This window comes from Seriola dumerili, unplaced genomic scaffold (assembly GCF_002260705.1).
Source record: "Seriola dumerili isolate Sdu_G_001 unplaced genomic scaffold, Sdu_1.0 BDQW01000110.1, whole genome shotgun sequence".
Lineage (NCBI taxonomy): Eukaryota > Metazoa > Chordata > Actinopteri > Carangiformes > Carangidae > Seriola > Seriola dumerili.
The window spans coordinates 7,968,164-7,988,775 of NW_019174365.1; the positions used below are offsets into that span (position 1 = coordinate 7,968,164).

Below are 20,612 nucleotides of genomic sequence, written 5' to 3' on the forward strand. Positions count from 1 at the left end.
TTCAGCATCAGTTATCTGAGACTTTTATGTAATAATGTCTTTACTGGTCACATTATGTAAGTTTTCACTGACTTTAGATAAGAGGTTGACAAATGTGATGTTTAAAGGCTGATATAATAACGAAGGTTTGGACCAAGACAAAGCCGACAGCTGATAGACTGGACAATATCAAGAGTATTCTTCCGGCAGAGCAGCAGTTATCTTCAGTCTAATGTATTAATAATGTACACCAGGGATGCTGCGATCATGTTTTTTTGCCACTGATACCGATACTGATCATCTATGGGTGAGATCGGTCAATCCACGGCTGATACCGATCACTGTTGGCATGCATTGCAGATGGCGCATGTATATCAGTCTCACACACTTTGTAAAAGTTCCACACGGCTGACATGTTGTTTCATTTTGGTGGCCTGTCATGTGCCGGCGAATTGAACAAGGTGGGAGACAGTACTACATGACACATCACACAGTGCTTTTCTCAGCCGCAGACACCAGAGTATTAACCACAGGTGATGGGGTTAAGGTGACCGGTGACTAGAAGCATATTAAGTAATTCTTTGTATTTCTGTGGTTTAAAATGAGGTATATGGAACTGCTGTTGAGCTACTGAATCCTGACAACCAAAGACTCACTTGTGACAACAGTCCCACAGTCAAAACACAGGCTGAACAAGCATACAAAGTAGAACCACGTTATTCATATGAAAACGAGCTGCTGGCATTCGCACACATACTGTGCCTTTTTTTGCTTTCTTTAGCATATCATATAAGTAAAACTGCAGTTTAGGCTGCCATGGACACAATTTTCCATTGTAAGCACTGATCTCCATTGCACTGTATGAGAGGGTCACAGACAGTTAATTATCTGGATCTGCACTGAATCTGAGCCTCCAGGAAAGTTTTACAGTACTTTTAGGCATATTGGTGCAGGTTGATGGATTCTCCAAAGTCCAATGATCAATTGCACAGTATGACAACAGGATCGCACAAACTAACTCAAGACTCTATCTTGATAGCATCTCATAGTCTGACAGACAGCATATGATAAAGGAAAAAGAAAGATAAAATGAAAGCGTACCCAGGGCTTTAGTGTCACATACTTGTCAAACTTAAAATTATACATGTTGCCTTAATTGTCCAGAAAGATACAGTAGAAAAACAATGTCTGTTTCTTGATGTGCTGCAAACTCCGACAAAAGCCAACCTGGTGATTTTCACCTAACAATTTAATTTAATTTCTGACTAAATAAATGCTAGTAAGTGAAATGATCTGCTGTACACTTTGCTTGGGTCTTAGAAAAAAACTCTATAACAAGTGGCTGAACAGCCCTCTACAATAAAATGTCGGATTAGGTTTATTAAAGTATGCCAAATATATCTGCATTGATCAATACGACTCTTCTGCACTGCAAGATAAATAAGATAGAACTTTATACGTATAACAAAAACCCAAAACATACAAGATGTGAAAATGAACAAAAAAAGATGGAGAATATTGAAGGCATGCAAGTATAGACACACAAAGACATAGAAGTTTAAATGAAGCAGCACTGAAGCAAGTGAGAACACCATCTCTAACATTTTGTCAAGAAATGGCGGTCGAGACAAAGAGGTGCGAGAAAACAGAAACAGCGTTCCCACAGTGTGAATGAGTCATTGTTGCTGTGTCTCACTGTTTGTGTTATGTGACATACTAAAGGGAACGATTCCTCTGTCGTCCCACGTCAGCGTAGAGTACTGATGGGCTCAGTGTTGAAACTGAATGACTCACAATAGTAGAGCTTCAGTGTGGTTGTCTTCATATAATCAGAGGCATGTCTCTTCCTGCCCACACAGTTCACTTCTAAACTCCAGAAGGACAGTGGGTGGCTATGAGACTCCAACAAAATGATGTTGTCTGAACAAATGCCACATACCTATACAAAGTGTGTTTGACAGAAATAACGAAGAGTGCTTATTTTTATCACTGACAGGCATACATTTGAAACTCTGAGGGTTTTTTACAAGTTTCAAGGGCCATGAGAGTCCAAACACTGATTATCACATCAACTTGAGGGAGGAAAAGAAGCATTTCAGGAACAAAGACATCATATCCACAAAGGCACTGTGTTTTTTAAAAACTCCATTTGTGGCTCAGGTGAATCATCGGTTTGAGGATTCTAACTCAAAGGAAACATTGCTACACAGATCGGCTGATGCCATTTCAGAGATAGAAACAACCAGAAACAGCAACAGGGGATACACAGAAATGGAAAAAAAGTGTTCTGTACAAGACACACAAAAAAAACAGCAAACCATAGCAGAAATCTGGTGTTCTCGTCCAAATAGGGGAGGGTAAAGTATCCCGAAGCTTCAAATTTTCTAGATAACATGCAATGCAGAGTCCAGTTCACTGAGCAGAAAGAGACAGAAAAATAACTTTTCTCTTAATCCTTGTTTCTTTTCTTTGTCTGTCCTTCTTCCCTATTTCGCCTACATATACCCCTTCCCTTTGCAGTTTTCTCCTTTCCTCTTCTCCCCTCCAGTCATCCCAATCTGGCCCCTCTCCCTCCCACCATCCCTTTCTCTGTTTTTGTCTCCCTCTGCCTTTGTCTCCATCTCTTTAATCTGTATGTATTGCCAGGCAGTGTCTCCATTATTCCATCCAGGGGCAGTGGGCCAGCTCTGTGGCTGATCATAGTGATCTCTCCCTGAGGAACAGTCTGCCTGACACCTGGGTGACTGCCCTGGAGGAACTGTGTGCCTGTATGTGTGTGTGTGTACATGTGTGTCAAGGGGCTAATGGGCAGCTTGAGGGGATTACCAGCTTAGCCACTGGGATTACTGGAACTTCACATACACACACAAACACACGCAGACACACACAGAACTGTCAATACTACCAGACAGGAGAGTCACCCAAGGTATATTGGCTGACTTGTTACACTGCCCTGGTTCTCATTAGCCTGCTATCCAAAACAAACAGGGTTAAGAAGATACAGCCATGATCAAGGCTAAGCGGGTCTCACCAGTGCCATGCACAACTCAACAGGTTTACCACACAGAATTCAGTCCATTCATTTTGAGTCAATTTTAAAATTGGGAACAGCAAATGGCCCACTGTCAGGACAAATTAATCGTACATTTAGACTTTTATTTTTTTTTTGGAAGGCATTGCTTCTTATCATACATATACATACAGGATTGCCTTGTTTATTGCCACACTATTGAACAAAGGTGTTGTAGTTGTATGACAGTTTTTGAGGTAGAAGCTTCACCTTCATCAAGCACTGATAGGTTCTAAGTATTTAAATTCACTCATCATAATAGATAGCTTACTGCATATAATCTGAAACTGCACCCCTTTTCTCTCATAAAACTGAAAAGACCACTCACAGAACACGAGGAGGAAAAAAAAAAATCAATTAATGCCGGTCCCAGGTGTATGAAATGCATGCAGACATAATCTCTATGGGCCATGGTGGCTACAATATGACACAAAGAACAGGAGCTCCAAAGACTCAAGAGAGATATATCACCGGGGGATTTGACTCCCTTAATATTGTACTGCACTGTTAACGTTATTGTAATGATTATAATTATAATCTGCACCAGGCTGAGCTGAAAAGAACAGAGCTGGTTATCAGCACTGAATTAATGACATTTGTAGGAAGAATTGAGAGAGAAACAGATGGGATGGGGAGTGTGTGGGGGGGGGGTTGAATTAATATTGTGAAAAGAGAGAGAGGGGTTGAGAGACAGACATTGAGAAACAGAGAGATGAAAGAGTGAATTACATTCATTCAGAGAAAGGCAGACTTAGACAGAAGACTGAGACATTTTGTCAGAAAGAGAAATGATACTAGTGACTGTGTATCAAGACAGGAGTGATAATGAACTGAAAGCTTAAATTCAGAGTTACAGACAGTGATTGAGAGAATGTAAAAATGAGAAACAGAAATTATGTAATTTGAAGGAAATGAGTAGTGATGGATGAGCTAAATCCATCATAAAGTTATATTCCAAAGAATATATAAAACCCGTCTTTCTTTCTTTCTGTCCTCCCTCCTTTGTGTGCCTGTGAACTCTGACATAAAAAAACAGACAAAAAGCCACATTTAAGAAAAACTGTTAGTAGTCTTGGTTACTATAACACCACCCCTAAAGGGCCACAAATTTAATGTTATGAGTTCTTTTCACAGCACTGCATTCACATTAAATGGAAACATTACTTATTCCTTAAATGGCTAAGAATGGCTTTGCAACTTTTACATGAAAGCATCCCTGTCTGAAGCACAAATACACTCACACCCACAAAGTTTCCCCGCACACTGTGCAAGGCTTAGTAATTATGCACAAATCAAAGCAAGTCCACACAACATTTTCGTTTCTCCAGGTTTTCTTACAGTGATTGTTCACACCAAATTGGGCACATGATGGAAACCTACTGTGCCAAAATGTTGTTTAGTGCAATAAAAGTTGGTGCAGCAAGAAAGTTGTTTACAAACTGTTAATTTTCTGTTTCCAAGTTAGTTTTGTCCTGCACAAGTGGACTGTAGTTATCTGGTATAGTTCATGTACTTCTTCACAATTTTCTATCAACTATGTTGAATTCAAAAGATATCTAACAAGGGATGTATAACTTATAGTGTATATATATATATATATATACTGTATGCACACAACTCCTTTAACCACTTTACACACATACCAACAGCTCCTTTGGTACTAGAGGTCATGTTCTATCTTCATATAGCAATCAGTTTATTGTGTCTGAGCATGATTATCATGATTATACAATCCACATTGCTGAAACAGATTTTTTGCACTGGAAAATATAAAGTAATTCTGATTTTGAAGCAAGGAAATGCTGGTCTGAGCCTCATTGACAAGAGCACGTAGGGAGAAGAGCCTTGAAAATAGCCACAAAAAAGAGTTCTCTTTCTCTTCCTTCCTGTCTTTTTAACCAGAGCAAAGCTATTTGGATCTTTCAACACACACACGGGCACACGCACGTACACACGTACACATGTACACACACATACACACACCTCTTACCCCCTACAGGGCAGAACTGATGCAGGAAGAGATGAAATACCACTACCTCAGGGGTAAACACACCTCAGTTCACGCTCACACAAACCGCTCACTCACTCACTCACTCACTCACACACACACATATACATCTACATATGCACCTCTTGCTTTCTTCTCAAAAAAAGTGTACCCAACATCAAAGACCATATTTGCTTATTTTCACACCAATCACACGCAGCTGTTTCCCATGGCCTTTGTATTTGTGCATGTTTTCCTTCTTTGACTGTGTGTAGTAGGTGCCTGTCTTTCTATATGCATATGTGTGTATTTATGCAGCCTGTGTATGTTTCGTGTATATGTGTCTCATTATGCATGTTTATATATAATGTTTGTGTGTGTTTGTGTGTGTGTGTGTGTGTATGTTTGGGGGGAGGGTGTGTGTGTGTGTGTGTGTGTGTGTGTGTGTGTGTGTGTGTGTGTGTGTGTGTGTGACTTGGCCAGGTGTAAAATTGGTGCTGTAAAGAATTGCACATACAAACTGGGTCAAGTCAGGAACAGGAAGCAGAGAATAAATTGGCCAGCATATTTTTTCCATATGTACTATGGCTGCTAGTCATTTTAATTCATGTCACCACAGATCTGAGCTCTGTAAGAATACTGTGACTGTTTTCCACTGTACAAAAATGACCAACCAAACTGATGGCATCAAAGTAAACTAACATATAAATTAAGTTCTTAGAAAATGTGCAGTATGTAGTTATGACATAACTATCATCAAATAACACATTACAGTAACAATATAAAAGTCTGCACATTTGCTGTCACCAGCCATCAAAGCCAAGTGGAAAAGTGTCAACATTTCAGCACATCTTCAATGTCTTAAAAAAAAGGAACACACCTACTGTCAAAAACTGCATGATAAATGAAAATATGAAGTCTATGGCCATGTTTAAATCCACACATTGATGTCTACAAATGTAGATGTCAAGAACAGCTTTCAGTGTAGCCATGTTTCAGCTGAGTGTACACACTTCAGAGATGTCTGATCTAATGGTCAGATCACAATGAAAACAGATGTAACCAATGCTCTGGTTTCACAAACCAAATCACTTCACCTGCTGCATTGTCGCATTAAAGATGTAAACAACATTTGCCTTGGAACAGTTAGTAAATGTTTTATGTGCAAAAAGAAAGAAACACTATTGTTTCCCTCACATACGTACACACACAAACACATGCACAGAAGCTGCATGTTAACTCCAAAAAACGACTGTAACACCTCAGTCTTAATAGCTCCAACTAGGGTTTCAACCTTGAATCAGATCAGATACGATTTGCTAATCATAGGCTGTAAATGCTGTGCATGCTTTTTAAACATAAAAAAGAAAATATCAGAAACAACTCCTCTACTGTTTTTCCCCTCTTTTCTGTGGCATACCTCCAAGACACTATAATACCAATACTGTACCCAAGCTGCCAGGCATTACAATGCCTACATTTTATAAATAATTGGCATTATGTACATTGCTTTGTTCCACATTTTATACAACAGTACTATTTATGGATTGCAAGGAAAGCTACTTTTGCTGCTGCTGTACTGGTTATCTGAGCATCTTACCTTTCTTCTGGGGCTTTCTCTGTTGGCACATCCATTTCCCTCCTCCTCTTCCTTTTCCTCTGGACACTTCTCCACTTTAGGAATTCTATCCGCTATTCTCATCTGCTGTTCTTCCCTTCTCATTCCTTTTTGTGTTTCAGCAAACTCATCTGAAGTCATAGCCACAGAGGCTTCAATCAAAAACAATGGAATGTGTGTTTTGGTTAAATAAAAAAAAAAGAAAATGAATATGATTCATGTCTAAAAAGGTCAAGGCAGGCACAAAAAGCTAAATTTAGCAATAAATTCCTCTCAAATTCACGACAGAAATGAAACACGTCTTGTGTCTTTGTGTAATCCCAAGCATATTGTTACTTTCTAAAAACCAATAGGATCCCATCATGCATAAATAAATATACGGTGACCTGTGGTATCTGTATCATTATGCTCAGACTGCCGCTTCAATGGCCATTTACATTATGCTGTCTGATTCGTTTAGGGAGCTTGACAACATGACATAGAGGTGTGACATAAAAACATGTCATACCAAATGTGTGAGAGCCGGACACAAGACTTTCAATAACACTGATTTACCATGATGCGTTTATTCTGACTGGTTGAGCTCTCAGGTTGTCAAAAAAAAAAAGCAGTGATCAGGATAACGACATATTACACAATACCAGAGCCAATTCAGTCCAATTGCACTAAGTATCCAGAGAGAGGCAGCATTGCTATACCACACCCAATCAAACCTATACCAAAGATTTCGTCAATCTGATCACCACTACCATGAAATCAGAAATGGAGTTAGTGGGGTAAGACAAGCATTACATTCAACTCACACTGCACTATGCTTCTTCCAGAGTAAAGCAACAGAGAGCATGTAGCCAGGCCCCTGACCAGTCAACCCTCAACTTTCATACAGTTTTGCTAGTTCCCTAACCTCAGTCACTCACCCACCGGGAGCGTGTCTATGTTCCCACAGCCCTATATTCCCCTTTTATACCCTTTCAGAACGCTTTGCATCCACGTTCCACGGCATCTTCACATTTATCCACCTCAGCGATCGTTTTTATAAAGCATCGTTTTCAGTTACGGAATTCACCATTCTAATGTGGACGGAAGGGCTAACCGGATAAATATTACCCGGGTTAGTGTGGACATGGGCTTATGGGAACATATAAGACTGTGGGAAAATAGGGCCTAATTTTAAAAACATTCTTAGAAATGTGGGAACATAGGGCTGTGGGAACATAGGGCTGACCCCCACACACTGACTAACCTGAAAATGGATACAATTGTTTCAGACCCTCCAACTGCCAACTCTCAATTCACAGAGCTGCTTCGGTGACACCTGGTTCCGGGTTTCACAAACCTAACCTATACTTTTCATTCTACATCTTTTGTTTATTTTGTCAAGAGTTTCACTACAAAAAATAATTTACCAAACAAGTCCCATTAGACTAGCCACAAAACTATCTAGAAATATAACAAATGTGCTTTCAGAATCAAATAAGGACACGTAACTTATGTTTAGCCCCTCAAAATCAGATAACCGGCAGGCTGCTAGACCTAGAAAATAATAGCTAATGTAGAAATAGCTATACGCAATAGCTGTTACTTTCAACAGTTACCAAATGCTAGCTTACACCTTCTTAAGTATAAAACGAAAAATTATTAATAACACAAATGTTAGGCTGAAACAGTTGGTAATGGTAATGGTACTTACTAGAAGGAATTACTCCAAACTGAGAGCTTGTTACATTCCGCAATCAAGGCAAATAGTCTTTCACACCTGAATTTGCGCAGTTAATTACATTCTCAATCGTAACGTTTATACTGCATTCAGGGAACCTCTGAAAATTAGTGCATTACTGGAAAGAGCTACAATATGCTTTGTAAATAAGCAAATAAATACGTAAACTAAAATGGCATGTCTTCTTATTTTTTGAGTTTTAATGTTTGTTATTTTTGTGGAGGTCAAGCATTTACACACTGTGTAATGTTTCCCCGGATGTGCTTGTTGCAGTGTTTGTTTTACATTGTGTTCATGTTGTTAATATTTACTCTATATTAGCTTGCCCACTCTGACCAGAAAGAAATATAGTCATCTCGTGCATATTCATAACATGTTTAAATGTTGGCAGTATTGATGTATAGATGAAAAATATCTTCGTCTATGATTAAAGCTACATAACATAAATAATATGTAAGTATGTACGCGCATGTATATGTGTATGCATGACCTGTTAGATGCCACTTTCCAAGGCATATGAATAGTTGGAGGAAAGTGTGAGCCACAAACAACAATGGGTGCATGACCCATGGTGCATCAGAACTAGAGATTAATGTCATATAAAGCTTGTAATATCAAAGGTTGAACTTTTACCCTGAGGTGTTATTCAATATAAGTTGTTTATATGACCCTTTGATAGTCTTCCATAGAATCTCTCTGAGACCACAAACAAACGAGTAAACACTTCATTCACTTCCTCGTGTGTTTTTCACCTCTGTATCATATAAATTTAATCTAGATATTCAAACAACATTTGTAACGAGTAGGGTCTGAGATTTTTCTGATCATACTCAGTAAAACTATTGACATGCATCCACACAAACCTAGTTTACTTTAAGTAAATGTTTTAAAACCAGATTTGCTTGCACAAAACAAATACAGCCACTAGATGGAACAGACAGATTGACAGATTGCAATGTTAAAATATTCATACAGTGACCTGACACAACTTCAGTGGTTGCTTTGTGAGGGTGACTTTGCAGTTTGTTTCTGTAAAACATAATTTTACATCTGAAGGGTGCACATGTAGAGAGAATAGCCATGAAAGAACCTAAAGTTTACACAAAACTTCAAATGATGAATTTGCATGCATGGACATCATCTGTTCAGATGCTGCAGCAGATCACATGCAACAGAGCATTAACGATATGTTAGGGTGAAGATGAACATGAAGAGGGAAAGAAAGGTGCCAAAGAAAGACACACTGGACCATAGAGTTGATAAATTTTGTTTGAAAAATGTCACAAGATATTGTAGACATATTAAATAATGTAAATAATAACAATTGTCACTCCTTTTACTTTAATAACAATCCTACAGCCTATGCCTAAATCTTACATGCATTAGTCCTGCTTCTGCCCTGGATGTGTGAAATGCATCATCGTAAATTTAGGACCTTTGTCCAATAAAACATATTATTAATGATTTTGTTTCCTCAAGCTGTCTTGATTTTGTTTTCATCAGAAATATGGGTTGCAGCACATTCCTCCTTATGGAAATAGATCCCCTTAGTTATACATTTTTAAATAAACCAGATTTCCAGGTCTGGGTGGGAAGCTTGGCGTTATTCACAAAGGAGTCTACAAGTAGTTTTTCAGTTAGGGGTGCATTCATATCCTTTGAATTTCTCTCAATGAGTCCTCTGAGATACTCCCTTGTTTCCTGTGGATTGATTTATCATTCTCCAAAGCCCCATTTACGTTATTGCAGAATTCTGTGACACATTTTTTGTTTTAATTACCTAAAATTTTGCATGTTGACAGCAATAACAAATTTGCATTTGAGCTTTTTGTCAAAGTTTTGGAAAAAAAATGTAGTCAGTCTAAAACATCAAGGGGTATAATCCCCTATGTCTTCCATCGTTTAGTGTTTGCATTTCATCCATCTATCCATCCATGCCCCAAAACTCTCAGACGCTCTCTTGGTGCTCACACATTATTAATTCTTAGACAGCTGTTAAATTCTCTGAAGTCTACTTGTTGTCCCACTCATGTCTTCGTCTCCAACAAGTTATGTGCCACTACCTGAGCAGGCTTTCACATTTACTATGACGAAACATCAGTGAGTGACAGGAAGTCATTTCAAATGGCAGCTTGTGACACAGGAATACATTCGCTACAGCTACGCACAGTGGTAGGACGAAAGCAGCTGAGACGACAAAAGAGAGCCGAGTAATGTTGAGCTTTATGCAAATTTTAAACAAACCAGTCAAACAGTGCCTTTGTCAGTCAACCTCACAAGAAATGAATAAACAACAATATTCAACCTTTGTTCTCATATAATAAATACGTGAAAATGTATTTATTGCCGAACAAAAAGAAAAAAAAAAAAACACCACTATTCTATGCTGTATTTATTTAAGGTTATTTAAGCATTTAATGCTGTTGAAATATTTGTCTTGACATTCTTAAGTGTAGCTTTGTTAAACACCTGTCTTATTATCAGAAACGGAAAAAAAGCTTAACTAGCATTTCAATTAAATGAAAATAAATAGACGCTCAAACCAAAGAATCACCACAAGCTCAAGAGCCAACAACATAATGTGACAAATGACCAGTGAAGACAATTAACAGATTTAATTTCAAAATGTCACACTGTCTGTTTAAGGGTCTCAGGATAAATCAAGCACACCTCAGGAGGTTCCAATATAATTTACAATGATTACATACAAACACACTCTGTCATTCTTAACTCTGCCTCTCTGTCACCCATTTTCCTGTTTTCTTCTTCATCTCTATTTAGTGTCTCTGTCCACATTGTAAATGAGTACGTTAATATGCGCACTGGTATCACAGTTATGGATGGTTTATTGGATTATCCTGGTGCCCAGGCAGCCATAAAACCAAAGAGAGTTCATCCTCATACTTACATAAACTGGCAGGGATATAAAGGATTTGAAAATACATATACATTAACAACAGATCATAAACTTGTGCAATGTGATGAATAACCAGGCTACTCTATAATAAAAGCTGCATATTTTGAAAAAAAATGAAGCCTGGACATCATGTATAAGTTAGTGATGAGTGAATTTACTGAACATTTTGATTCTGCATTGTGGAAAAATGTCTCAATTGAATCTGTGTAATCGTAATAATAGATGGAAAACAAGCCATGCTAATAACAGGTGTTCAAAAACAACACCGGCACTGCAGATGAAGAGCCAGCTACAGTTAACAAGGTGAGAAATGCCCAGGAAACATAATCAAAATCCAGATATCACAATGGTATTTTTAAGCAAACTACCCATCACAAAGGAATACTGACAATGGACAGATTGGTATTTTTCTATGAGTTCTATTTTAAAATATCTGTGCATTGAAGGTTCTATATGTTTATAGGTTCATTTAAGTTAGAAGACTAAAACCGCTTTGTTAAGGTTGATGAAAAATCATTGTCATGGTTAAAAAGCTGAGATGTGAAGTCCAGACTCCAGTCTTAAAAGCTGGGGTTAGTACAGGCAGTGGCAATGAACACAAATGTTGTCTCACAAAATCATACAATAATGATTACGGATGTAATGTAATTAGCTACTGTGCCTAAGACTAAAAAGAATTGAACAAATTTGTAATCATAACACACAATCACAATCTACTACATCTTCTTTTCTCCCTTTCTTTTCCTCTGGCCCCTGCTTGGTTCCTCTTCATTAATGTGTCCTAATGAAGGCAGGCTGGACCAGTCATATACAAAAGCGATAACGAGATCGACAAAGAACACAATCAGTTCAATTATTTATGTATTTTAATGATGAACTAGATTTCATTAAATAATTTAATCCCCCTAATTAAAACATTTCATCAGTTTAATTAACAGAGGCCTCCCTGGGAGAGCTGGAGTGGAAAGTGTTACCACAATTACATGTTTATTAGCTCATATTTCTTCCAGGTATTACAGATTTTGTGGTTGAGATGCCACATGGGATACCTTGTTTTTGGAATGAATTCACTTTAACAATATTAACAATTTAAAGAAAAATAATTTGAAAAACATTTATGTTTTCAAAATCTTTTGGGGGACCCAAAAATGCCATTAAGCCAGCTTTGAACCAGGGTCACTGACCAAATATTAAAACTAGAATTACAGAATTTGCAATCTAAGGTCCTATGCAATATTAATGTGTTTTGAATGTTGGGGTGAGGGTGTGTGTGTGTGTGTGTGTGTGTGTGTGTGTGTGTGTGTGTGTGTGTGTGTGTGTGTGTGTGTGCGCATGTGTGCGCGCATGTGTATGTATGTGTTCCTGTGATCCACGTATTACTCATGTTGTGGGAACTTAAATCTGTTTACACAGTCACATTATGGGGACTGGTTCTCCTTAAGTCAGCAAGGAAAAAAGCAAATTCCCAAAACGTAAATCATTGCATTTAAGGTGAAAACATGTTTTAAGGTCAGAGTAAGGATATTGAGGTTAGAGTAAGTCTTCAGGAAATGAATGTAAGTCATTGTAATTTCAACTGTGTGTGTGTGTGTGTGTGTGTGTGTGTGTGTGTGTGTGTGTGTGTGTGTGTGTGTGATTGTGTGTGTGTGCGCATACATGTATGGCTTTCACAAATGTAAAGGCACAGAGAGTACAAACAAGCCCAGCTCCATTCATCATATCTGTTTGTTGCACCAACATCATGAAGAGGGTGGACAGGTGAGACAAGACCCGCCCAAAGTTCAAAACCCTGTGTTTGTCGCTGTCAGTAATTCCAACTTCCAAACAGAGTCAATAAATGGTCGAGGGTGGACTGCGGGGAGCTGTTTCACACTGCTTGAATTTGTGTTTAACATGAGAGTCAGTTAATAATATGATTCATCAGCCAGACGGATGTCTCACACAAGTGCCTGCTTGCTGTGCAGAGTTGGAACGTGGCTCGAGATCGCTCAGCAATCAAGGAATGTGCCCTTTACTTGTTTATGAAAACTTACCACTGAAAACACCACTTTTACATCTTGATTAAAGTGTTTGTGGTAAAACTCGTAGCCCTGATTTGGGGACGAGCAGCATTCACACTGAATGTTAATCGTAAATCTGAAAAAACTGCCATCACTGACTGATAACATTTCTTAAATTATGACTTTGATTTTCTGTTATGTCTGTTCCAAAAGGAAGAAGTGATAGCCTCCTTTAGAGTTCAGAAGAGGTGTGTAGGGAATGACTGAGTATGACACAAGACAAACACATCTGAGGTGTGATGCATCAGGCAGGCAACCTCCAAATATTCACCCCAGCTTTAAGACTTTGGCTTACTTCCATTTTCACAGCAGTAAATTAGTTGTGAGGACATTTGGACAAATCTGGACCAGTGTTAACATTCAAAGACAGATCAAAGCCTCTCGAAGAAAGCAAGAAGATAAGACAAAAGTAAGAAACAGCTGCTAATGGCTCTGGAGAGCCACATTGGAGATTGCACAGGCCTCTCTGGCAGCAGGGGGGTTGCTAGTAAATCAAACGCTGGTAATTCATCTACTCTTTCACTTTTTTATGTCAATCTTTGTTTGTCACATGTGTTCATACATTTTTTAAGCATAAAGTTGTTGCCTGTGTTTTCTGTAACTGACTTTCAGTCAAGAGGTATCTGATCTTTGTTGTTTTCTGTATCTTATTCCCTCTTAAAGTCAGTTCTGGACTGCTCAACCACAGAAACGGTTATTAGTTTTATTGTGATGACTCTGAAATTATATTGCTGTTCAAATAATTAAAAGGGTTCCGCCTGATAATTCTGATTACCACCATATTTCGCCTAATTTAGCTAAATTTTCCCAACAGATGAGTGTTCATGTGACATTAAACACAGTTATCTGGACAATCCTAAAAAGGAAACACATGACCTTTGGTCACATTTATTTATGACACAGGGGGAAAAAAAAAAGAGAATTTATTTGTGTGTGTGACCTGTGTGTATCTGGTGTTTGTGCATTTTATGTGCAAAAGCGTGTGTGTGTGTGTGTGTGTGTGTGTGTGTGTGTGTCTGTCTGCGTGATCCATGTTAATCGCTCCCCATAATTACCATTTTCTTGTTAATGGATCTGACCTTTTAATCACCGTTTTGCCCTGTGTCCGTGTGCATGCGTTGGTGCATGTGAAGGAGAGGAAGTGAGAGAAGGAAAGAAAAAGAAAGAGAGAATGAGACAGCAGAGGTAATTTGGCTTAACTAGCGGGGCGATTGTAAGTATGCACACCATAAATCTTCCTCACACACAGACGCAAATGCGCACACACAAACCTATGCACGTGAATGCATGTGTGCACACACTCACCCAGCACATCATTTCCCGTTATCTCAGATGAGCAGGAAATCCTAATCAACCAATAAGAGCATAGAGGGCATCTTTCACTTTCTCTCTCCCCCTATCTGTTTGTTCTCTCTCGTTTTCTCCCCATGGGAATCACAACAGAAATCACATAAAAAGTGGCAAAATCTCATGGTCACCCTCTTCTATTCTATTTTGCTCTCTTGCTCCCTTGTTTAATTAACTCTGTATGGCAATTTGAGCACTAAAAGCCACCGGATTGTCTGAGAAAGGTTGATTATTGCAGCTGGCTGATTAGAAATTATGCCCGTTGAACCAAAGGAACACGGTTCATTCCCCACAGGGAGAGAATTGCTTTTCAGCAACCGGCCAAGTATCAAGAGGACTCATTTCATCTCTCCATGACCCAAATCCTTTTTCCTCAATTGAACCAAACCAGATTTCCTTGCCCAGCCCTGCATCTCTGGTAGTTGCCTCACACATGCCCGATGTAATTAAAGAAATCCTTTTCTGACCTCATCCAAAACCCCATCGACAGTGGCAGCTCCTGCCTAATGTTGACAATGCAGTTCAAGTTGAAAGATTCTCCTGAGGTGACAGTGAATAGTCAGGCGGTAATTTGGTGACAGTGAGAAATGCAAAACAGATTTGTATTCACTCTTTCTGTTGCGCTGTTTCTAGTTTTTGTGCTTCTGAACGGAACTGGCTGGGATGAATAAGACACGTTAGGATCAAGATCATATAACTTTATTTTAAAGCTGCTAAAAATGTGGTTGTAAATCTTATGTCGTCAAATTTTCATTCAAATATTGCTAAACTCTGACGGATGCGGGCCTCACCCAATTAAAAATCAACGAGGACAGCAACTGTTCTGGCAATGGAAGAAAAGACTAGAGAAAAGGTTTGAGTTGAGTTGTACTGTGTGTTGGCATTGGCATGTGCCCTGCAAATGAACTTCTTAGTGGCAAATTTTGCTGATCTTTGCATCTTTTTGGGCACAGAGCTGCCATTTTTCTCTTCTTGTGTCAGATGGAGCTGTTCCAGATGCATAGAGGCACACACTCAGGAGAGGCAAACCAGACGAATGTTTGGGGCCTCCGAGGGGAAAAGAGCCGTTGGATGGCCCCTCATATTGGCACATTTTGCAATGACAACTATAAAACCCCCTTAAACCTCCCATACAGACACTATACAGTACACTGCTATTGCCCCAAAACCCTCATAAGTGGGGCCCCTGATGATGTGTACTGTAGTTACAGTCAACCCACTGGCTGCATGTGAACCGTTTAGGGGACATCTGTAAATTGTAACATCTGCCAAAAGTCTCTGATGGGTTTCTTTGCCTGAGGCCCCCCCAGAGTCTAGGATCGCCACTGCAGTTGAAGAGCTTGTGTGTAGAAAGTGCTGCTGCCTTGAAGAAGAGGAGCCACCCAAAGAGCTCCATACTGGATATTCTTGAATCCGAGAATTACTTGCAGGTGGACGTGAACATCCGTAAGGATCAAAAATAAAATTAACCCTCATTTATAGTTATTTGCTTATTTCTGTTTCGTTCCACAGAATGACGTGTGAGCAAGACAGAGAAGCCTTATTCAAGGATCAAACACAGCAGCTAATCTGTAAACAGTTGTGTTTGCTTTTTTTGGCAGAGCTTTCCAATTTTACTGACTGACAAAAACAAGTTGTTAATAGTCAGCAGATTTACATGTTATCAAGTACTTCATGCAAAAAATAACTAAGAGTCTGAATAAACAGGGAAAAATATTCCTTCATCTTAATAAAACGATAAAGCTACTTAGATCTAGAGTGTGGGAGCGGTGACGAGAACTTTTTCGGGGACCAACTTGTGCCAAAACTTCACTATCAACCTTAATCATCAGTGTTTTGTCATGTGAAAATCAAACAACATTTTAATATCGCTCTCACATTTCACAGTTAATTGAATAACTTAATAATAGTTTAATTGCAGGGTTAAAAGAACATGGTGAATGTGAACAGTCACTGACAGATGCTATTAGGCAATACTGAGTGCCTGATAAAATCATAAGGCAAGGAGAGTTTAATAGCTCATCTGAAATGAGTTTCTTTTCTGGGCATTGTGCTTCTCGCAAAAGGAGCTCAATAAAATAGTTCAATAACTAAAGAGAAACCACAGTGGCACTGATTGAGCCTTGGCAATTTGTGTACTACAGCAAGACAGCACCCTGTTGCTATACAAGGTCATTTGTTCCGCTGCAGTAGTATTGCTTGAGAAAATCCAGCCCAGCACTGATAACATCTTGTCTGTGTGTGTCGAAACAACAAGCATTGATGTTGGTATTAAACAGTATGTGCTTTTGTAAATATGTATTCACACCAAAACACTGTTACAACCTGTATATACTTCTGCTTTCTTTTATTTATCTATTTTTTTTCCTGAATTCTTGATCCCTAACGTTTGATCATGAGGACATCTTAGCTTATTATAGCTCATCAGTAATTGGCAAAAACACAGAGGAGTTTCTTTTCATAGCTTCAGCTTAAAGAAGTAAAAACTGGCTGCACATCAATAGTAACCTAATAATAAGCAATGGGCGGCATGCCATTACAGGTGCTTGTGCCTTGCTACGTTTTCATGGAGATTATAGGATGCTGATCACAAATAATTTATTGTGAAAGTAGTCTTAATAAAATACTCTTTTAATTTGTCATAACAGCCTTCTGCCATTACGTAATGACTTCAAAAGACTTTGTCAAGCTTTTTCAAATGTGTATGATTTACGTGCCCGTGCTCCACAATTTAAACACTTGTTCACAAGAAATAAAAAGAGTAATAGTTTTTCACTGGTCTTACCTGGTCCTGAAGTTAGCAGGGTGGGGATGTCCATCATACAAGGACAGGAAGTCGTATTCTTCTTCTATGGCAAATGACAAGAAGATGAGCTGGATTCTACTTCCTTCCTCCCCGACAATGACCCAGGTGCAGTTTGCGCCATTGGGATAGCCATAGGGAAAACCTGGCGATTCTATACTGCCATTTCGGCCTTTCATTGTACCGCCACACGTGTAGATAAAACCTGAAGGAGAGGGAAGAAGGAATGGTTAATTCATTTTAATACGGTTTTATTTATAAAACAGAGAATTGGTCGTAGACAAGAAGACCAAGAGACAAAAGAGAACGGCAAGGAAAGGGGGAAATTATATTTATTTAAAGTACACAACACACAACAGCATAAACAACAACAAAATATTAAAATGACACAGTAGTTAGCATTAGTGTGTTATAACAGTGTGCGAGGGCTGACTGAGTAGCAACTGAAGAGTATGTTCATATACAGAATCTCACACACACACACACACACAGCGACACACACTACTGCTCTGTATCCCTCTGAACTCAACAGCACTACACGGTTCTACAAGTACTCCTTAGACTCTGACCTGCTGGCCGAGTCCAATATCTGCTGGTCGATTATTCAAAGCCAGACTGACACTGAAGCATATTACTGCTTTTTATATCAATGTAGGAATAGGCCACAAGTCAGCATAAGTGATTCTAAGTAGGGCAGCTTTTGTCATGGTTTTGAGTTTCATTCTGCGCATTCGTCCTTTCATTCGTTCAATCCACTTGTTTCTAATTCTGCTGTCATTTCTTCAGACACTAACAGTCCCACCTGACCTGCTCCTCCTCCCCTCTCACCCGCTCACCTGTTCCCCTTTCTCGTCCACTTGCTCCGTGCCAGGTTGTCCTTGTGCCTTATCTTACAAGCACTCTGCTCTTTGCCTGACTGTTTTGATCCTGACCGTGTTTTCGGACCTCAACTGTGTTTGTTTTTGGATTTTCCCTCAGCCTGACCCTTTGTACTTTGTTTACCTGCTTGGATTGTTGTATCCTTGTTGTTTTCTAAGTACTTTTACATCTGCCTCCTGAGTCCTGCTCTTGGGTCCCTTCTCTGAAAACTGTGACAGCTTTGATCCAATATATCTCTGATGTTGATGTGCAATTACATAGTAATGGAATATATAGCGTATATAGAGTATATATAGCGTGCTGCAACAGTAGGAACATAATCTTTTCACTGTCCTCCCCCACATCGAGTTCACAGGGCAGGGTCTGTTTCAGATTAGCACCCCGGGAGCTGGTATTCACATTCAGCATGGGGTGCTTGAACCCAAGTCCTCTGACTGACTGGAAACCCCGCTGCCACTGAGCTACCCTTCCACTGGACCTAATAGGTGAAATCAATAAGAGACCAGCACTTTCCTGGATCCTCCCTCTATGCCTCTACAAGATCAAAAGCTGACTATATCTTTGTTTTTGCAAATCAATAACTGACATGTCAAAATACCCGACAACAATACGTCTGTAGCCGTCAGCTTTAACAAAGCCTTTGAACATGAATCAGTAAATTAGAACTGAAGGACATAACCAATTGTTTTTTTTTTTGTTTTTTTTTTTAGATATACATCTACGCTCGTTGTTTCTATTCAGATGAAAACGACAGATGACGTAAATGCAAATTCTTGCACATAATGCCGTGCGACATCAAAGACAGCTAATGATTTCTTTAGGGAAGGGGACGGTAAATAGCCTACTAATAGATCTTAACGAGCTACTGTAGGCTTTTGATTATGGTTCTGAGCATGCGGGGGCAGGCTGTGGAGGAGGAGACGTGGAGAGAGAGTAGGAGGAGAGGACCAGATGCAAAACTAACAACTAAATGAACTGCCACAGGTGTTATGTTAACTTTTCTCTCTGCACAAGACAGCAGCAGCCCAGCGTGCGTTTCGACACCTCCACTGCTGCCGATTCCGAGCGTATGCGACAGTGCTGGATCTCTAAGCACTAATGAGTGATATCCATTATTCTCTAAATCAGGTCCATTCTCAGCCATAAAAAACCCATGATCATCTATTCAGCAAAATTTGAGATTGTGTTTAAAATTATTATTCTTTTTTTTTTTAAGTTTGCTTATAGTCAGTCAGTTTAGATTAACCAGTGAGTAAGTGTTGTAGCTATGCAGCACACAATACTGTCCCCTGCATACAAATTTAAATGGTGGATAAGCTGTTCATAATAAGTACCGTAAGTTTATGGTATTCCAGGATAAACAAAAATCAGAAACAGCAATTGAACATATTATAACAATGAGGTGATAGAGTATTTTTGAAGGGACTGTTAATGTGGATAACACTTGCTTTTACAGGCTGCTTGTACTGATAAATTAAAAGTGAACCTAATTCTGCCGCTGTACTTATTCCAAATCTCACCGGGTTTCAGTGCCTCCTAAATGCCTAAATTGTAAAATGTAAATGTAATTGATCTCCTTGGACTTTACAGTTCACATCAGGATCATTATCTTCTCCCTTTGATCTTAATGATCCTTTTATATCAAACACACCACAGGTGTTAGATGAAAACCTTGGAGTGTCCAGGAGTGAAGTCAGTCCAAAGCATTTTTTGCGATGCTCTTATCGATCCTCAATGGAGAAACTCTTCACTACTTCCACTCCACAGGGGAGTCAGACTGCAGACTCAGCTTACAGAGCAGGAACCCTGAGAGCTGATGGGGATTTAGCATCATCCTGCTCAAGGACACTACAGCAGAGAAGAAACGTTGCTGTCATATTGGGCTTGATCCTATGTCTTCTTGATGGGGTACGTTGTATTCTCTTATCCAGTGTAGCTGTGTGTTTTTTGCCTGTTTTTATTTTTTTTGTAATACATAATCAGTATGTAATTCAGCTCCTCATTTTTATATCACTGGGAATTAAAAAGCGCTACAATAGCGTTTGATTCTGCAGCAGCCTTTGGTGCATTATTTGAAGTTTAAATTAAAGTGTTTAATTGAAAATTGCTCTTACTGTATGTTTAAAGTCCTTGAACTCCTCTGCTTTAATTGATCTCCTCTGAGTGCAAAGCTCAAATCAGGAAGATCATCCCCCTGCCTTTCATGTTTATGGGCCTTGTTATTTTCCATGGCAG

The 20,612-nt window shown here is 39.1% G+C and overlaps 1 protein-coding gene across 1 annotated transcript in view; it reads right to left on the reverse strand.

Moving 5' to 3' along the window:
• Positions 1-18,128, reverse strand: part of LOC111223117 (CUB and sushi domain-containing protein 3-like) — a 262,697-nt gene extending 244,569 nt beyond the window's left edge. Inside the window, exons 1-2 of the mRNA XM_022747144.1 lie at positions 18,119-18,128; positions 17,481-17,703 (exon numbers count right to left, since the gene is read on the reverse strand). Coding sequence (XP_022602865.1) covers positions 17,481-17,703; positions 18,119-18,128 — 233 coding nt within the window. The remainder of the gene's footprint in view (positions 1-17,480; positions 17,704-18,118) is intronic.
• Positions 18,129-20,612: the final 2,484 nt, after the last annotated feature.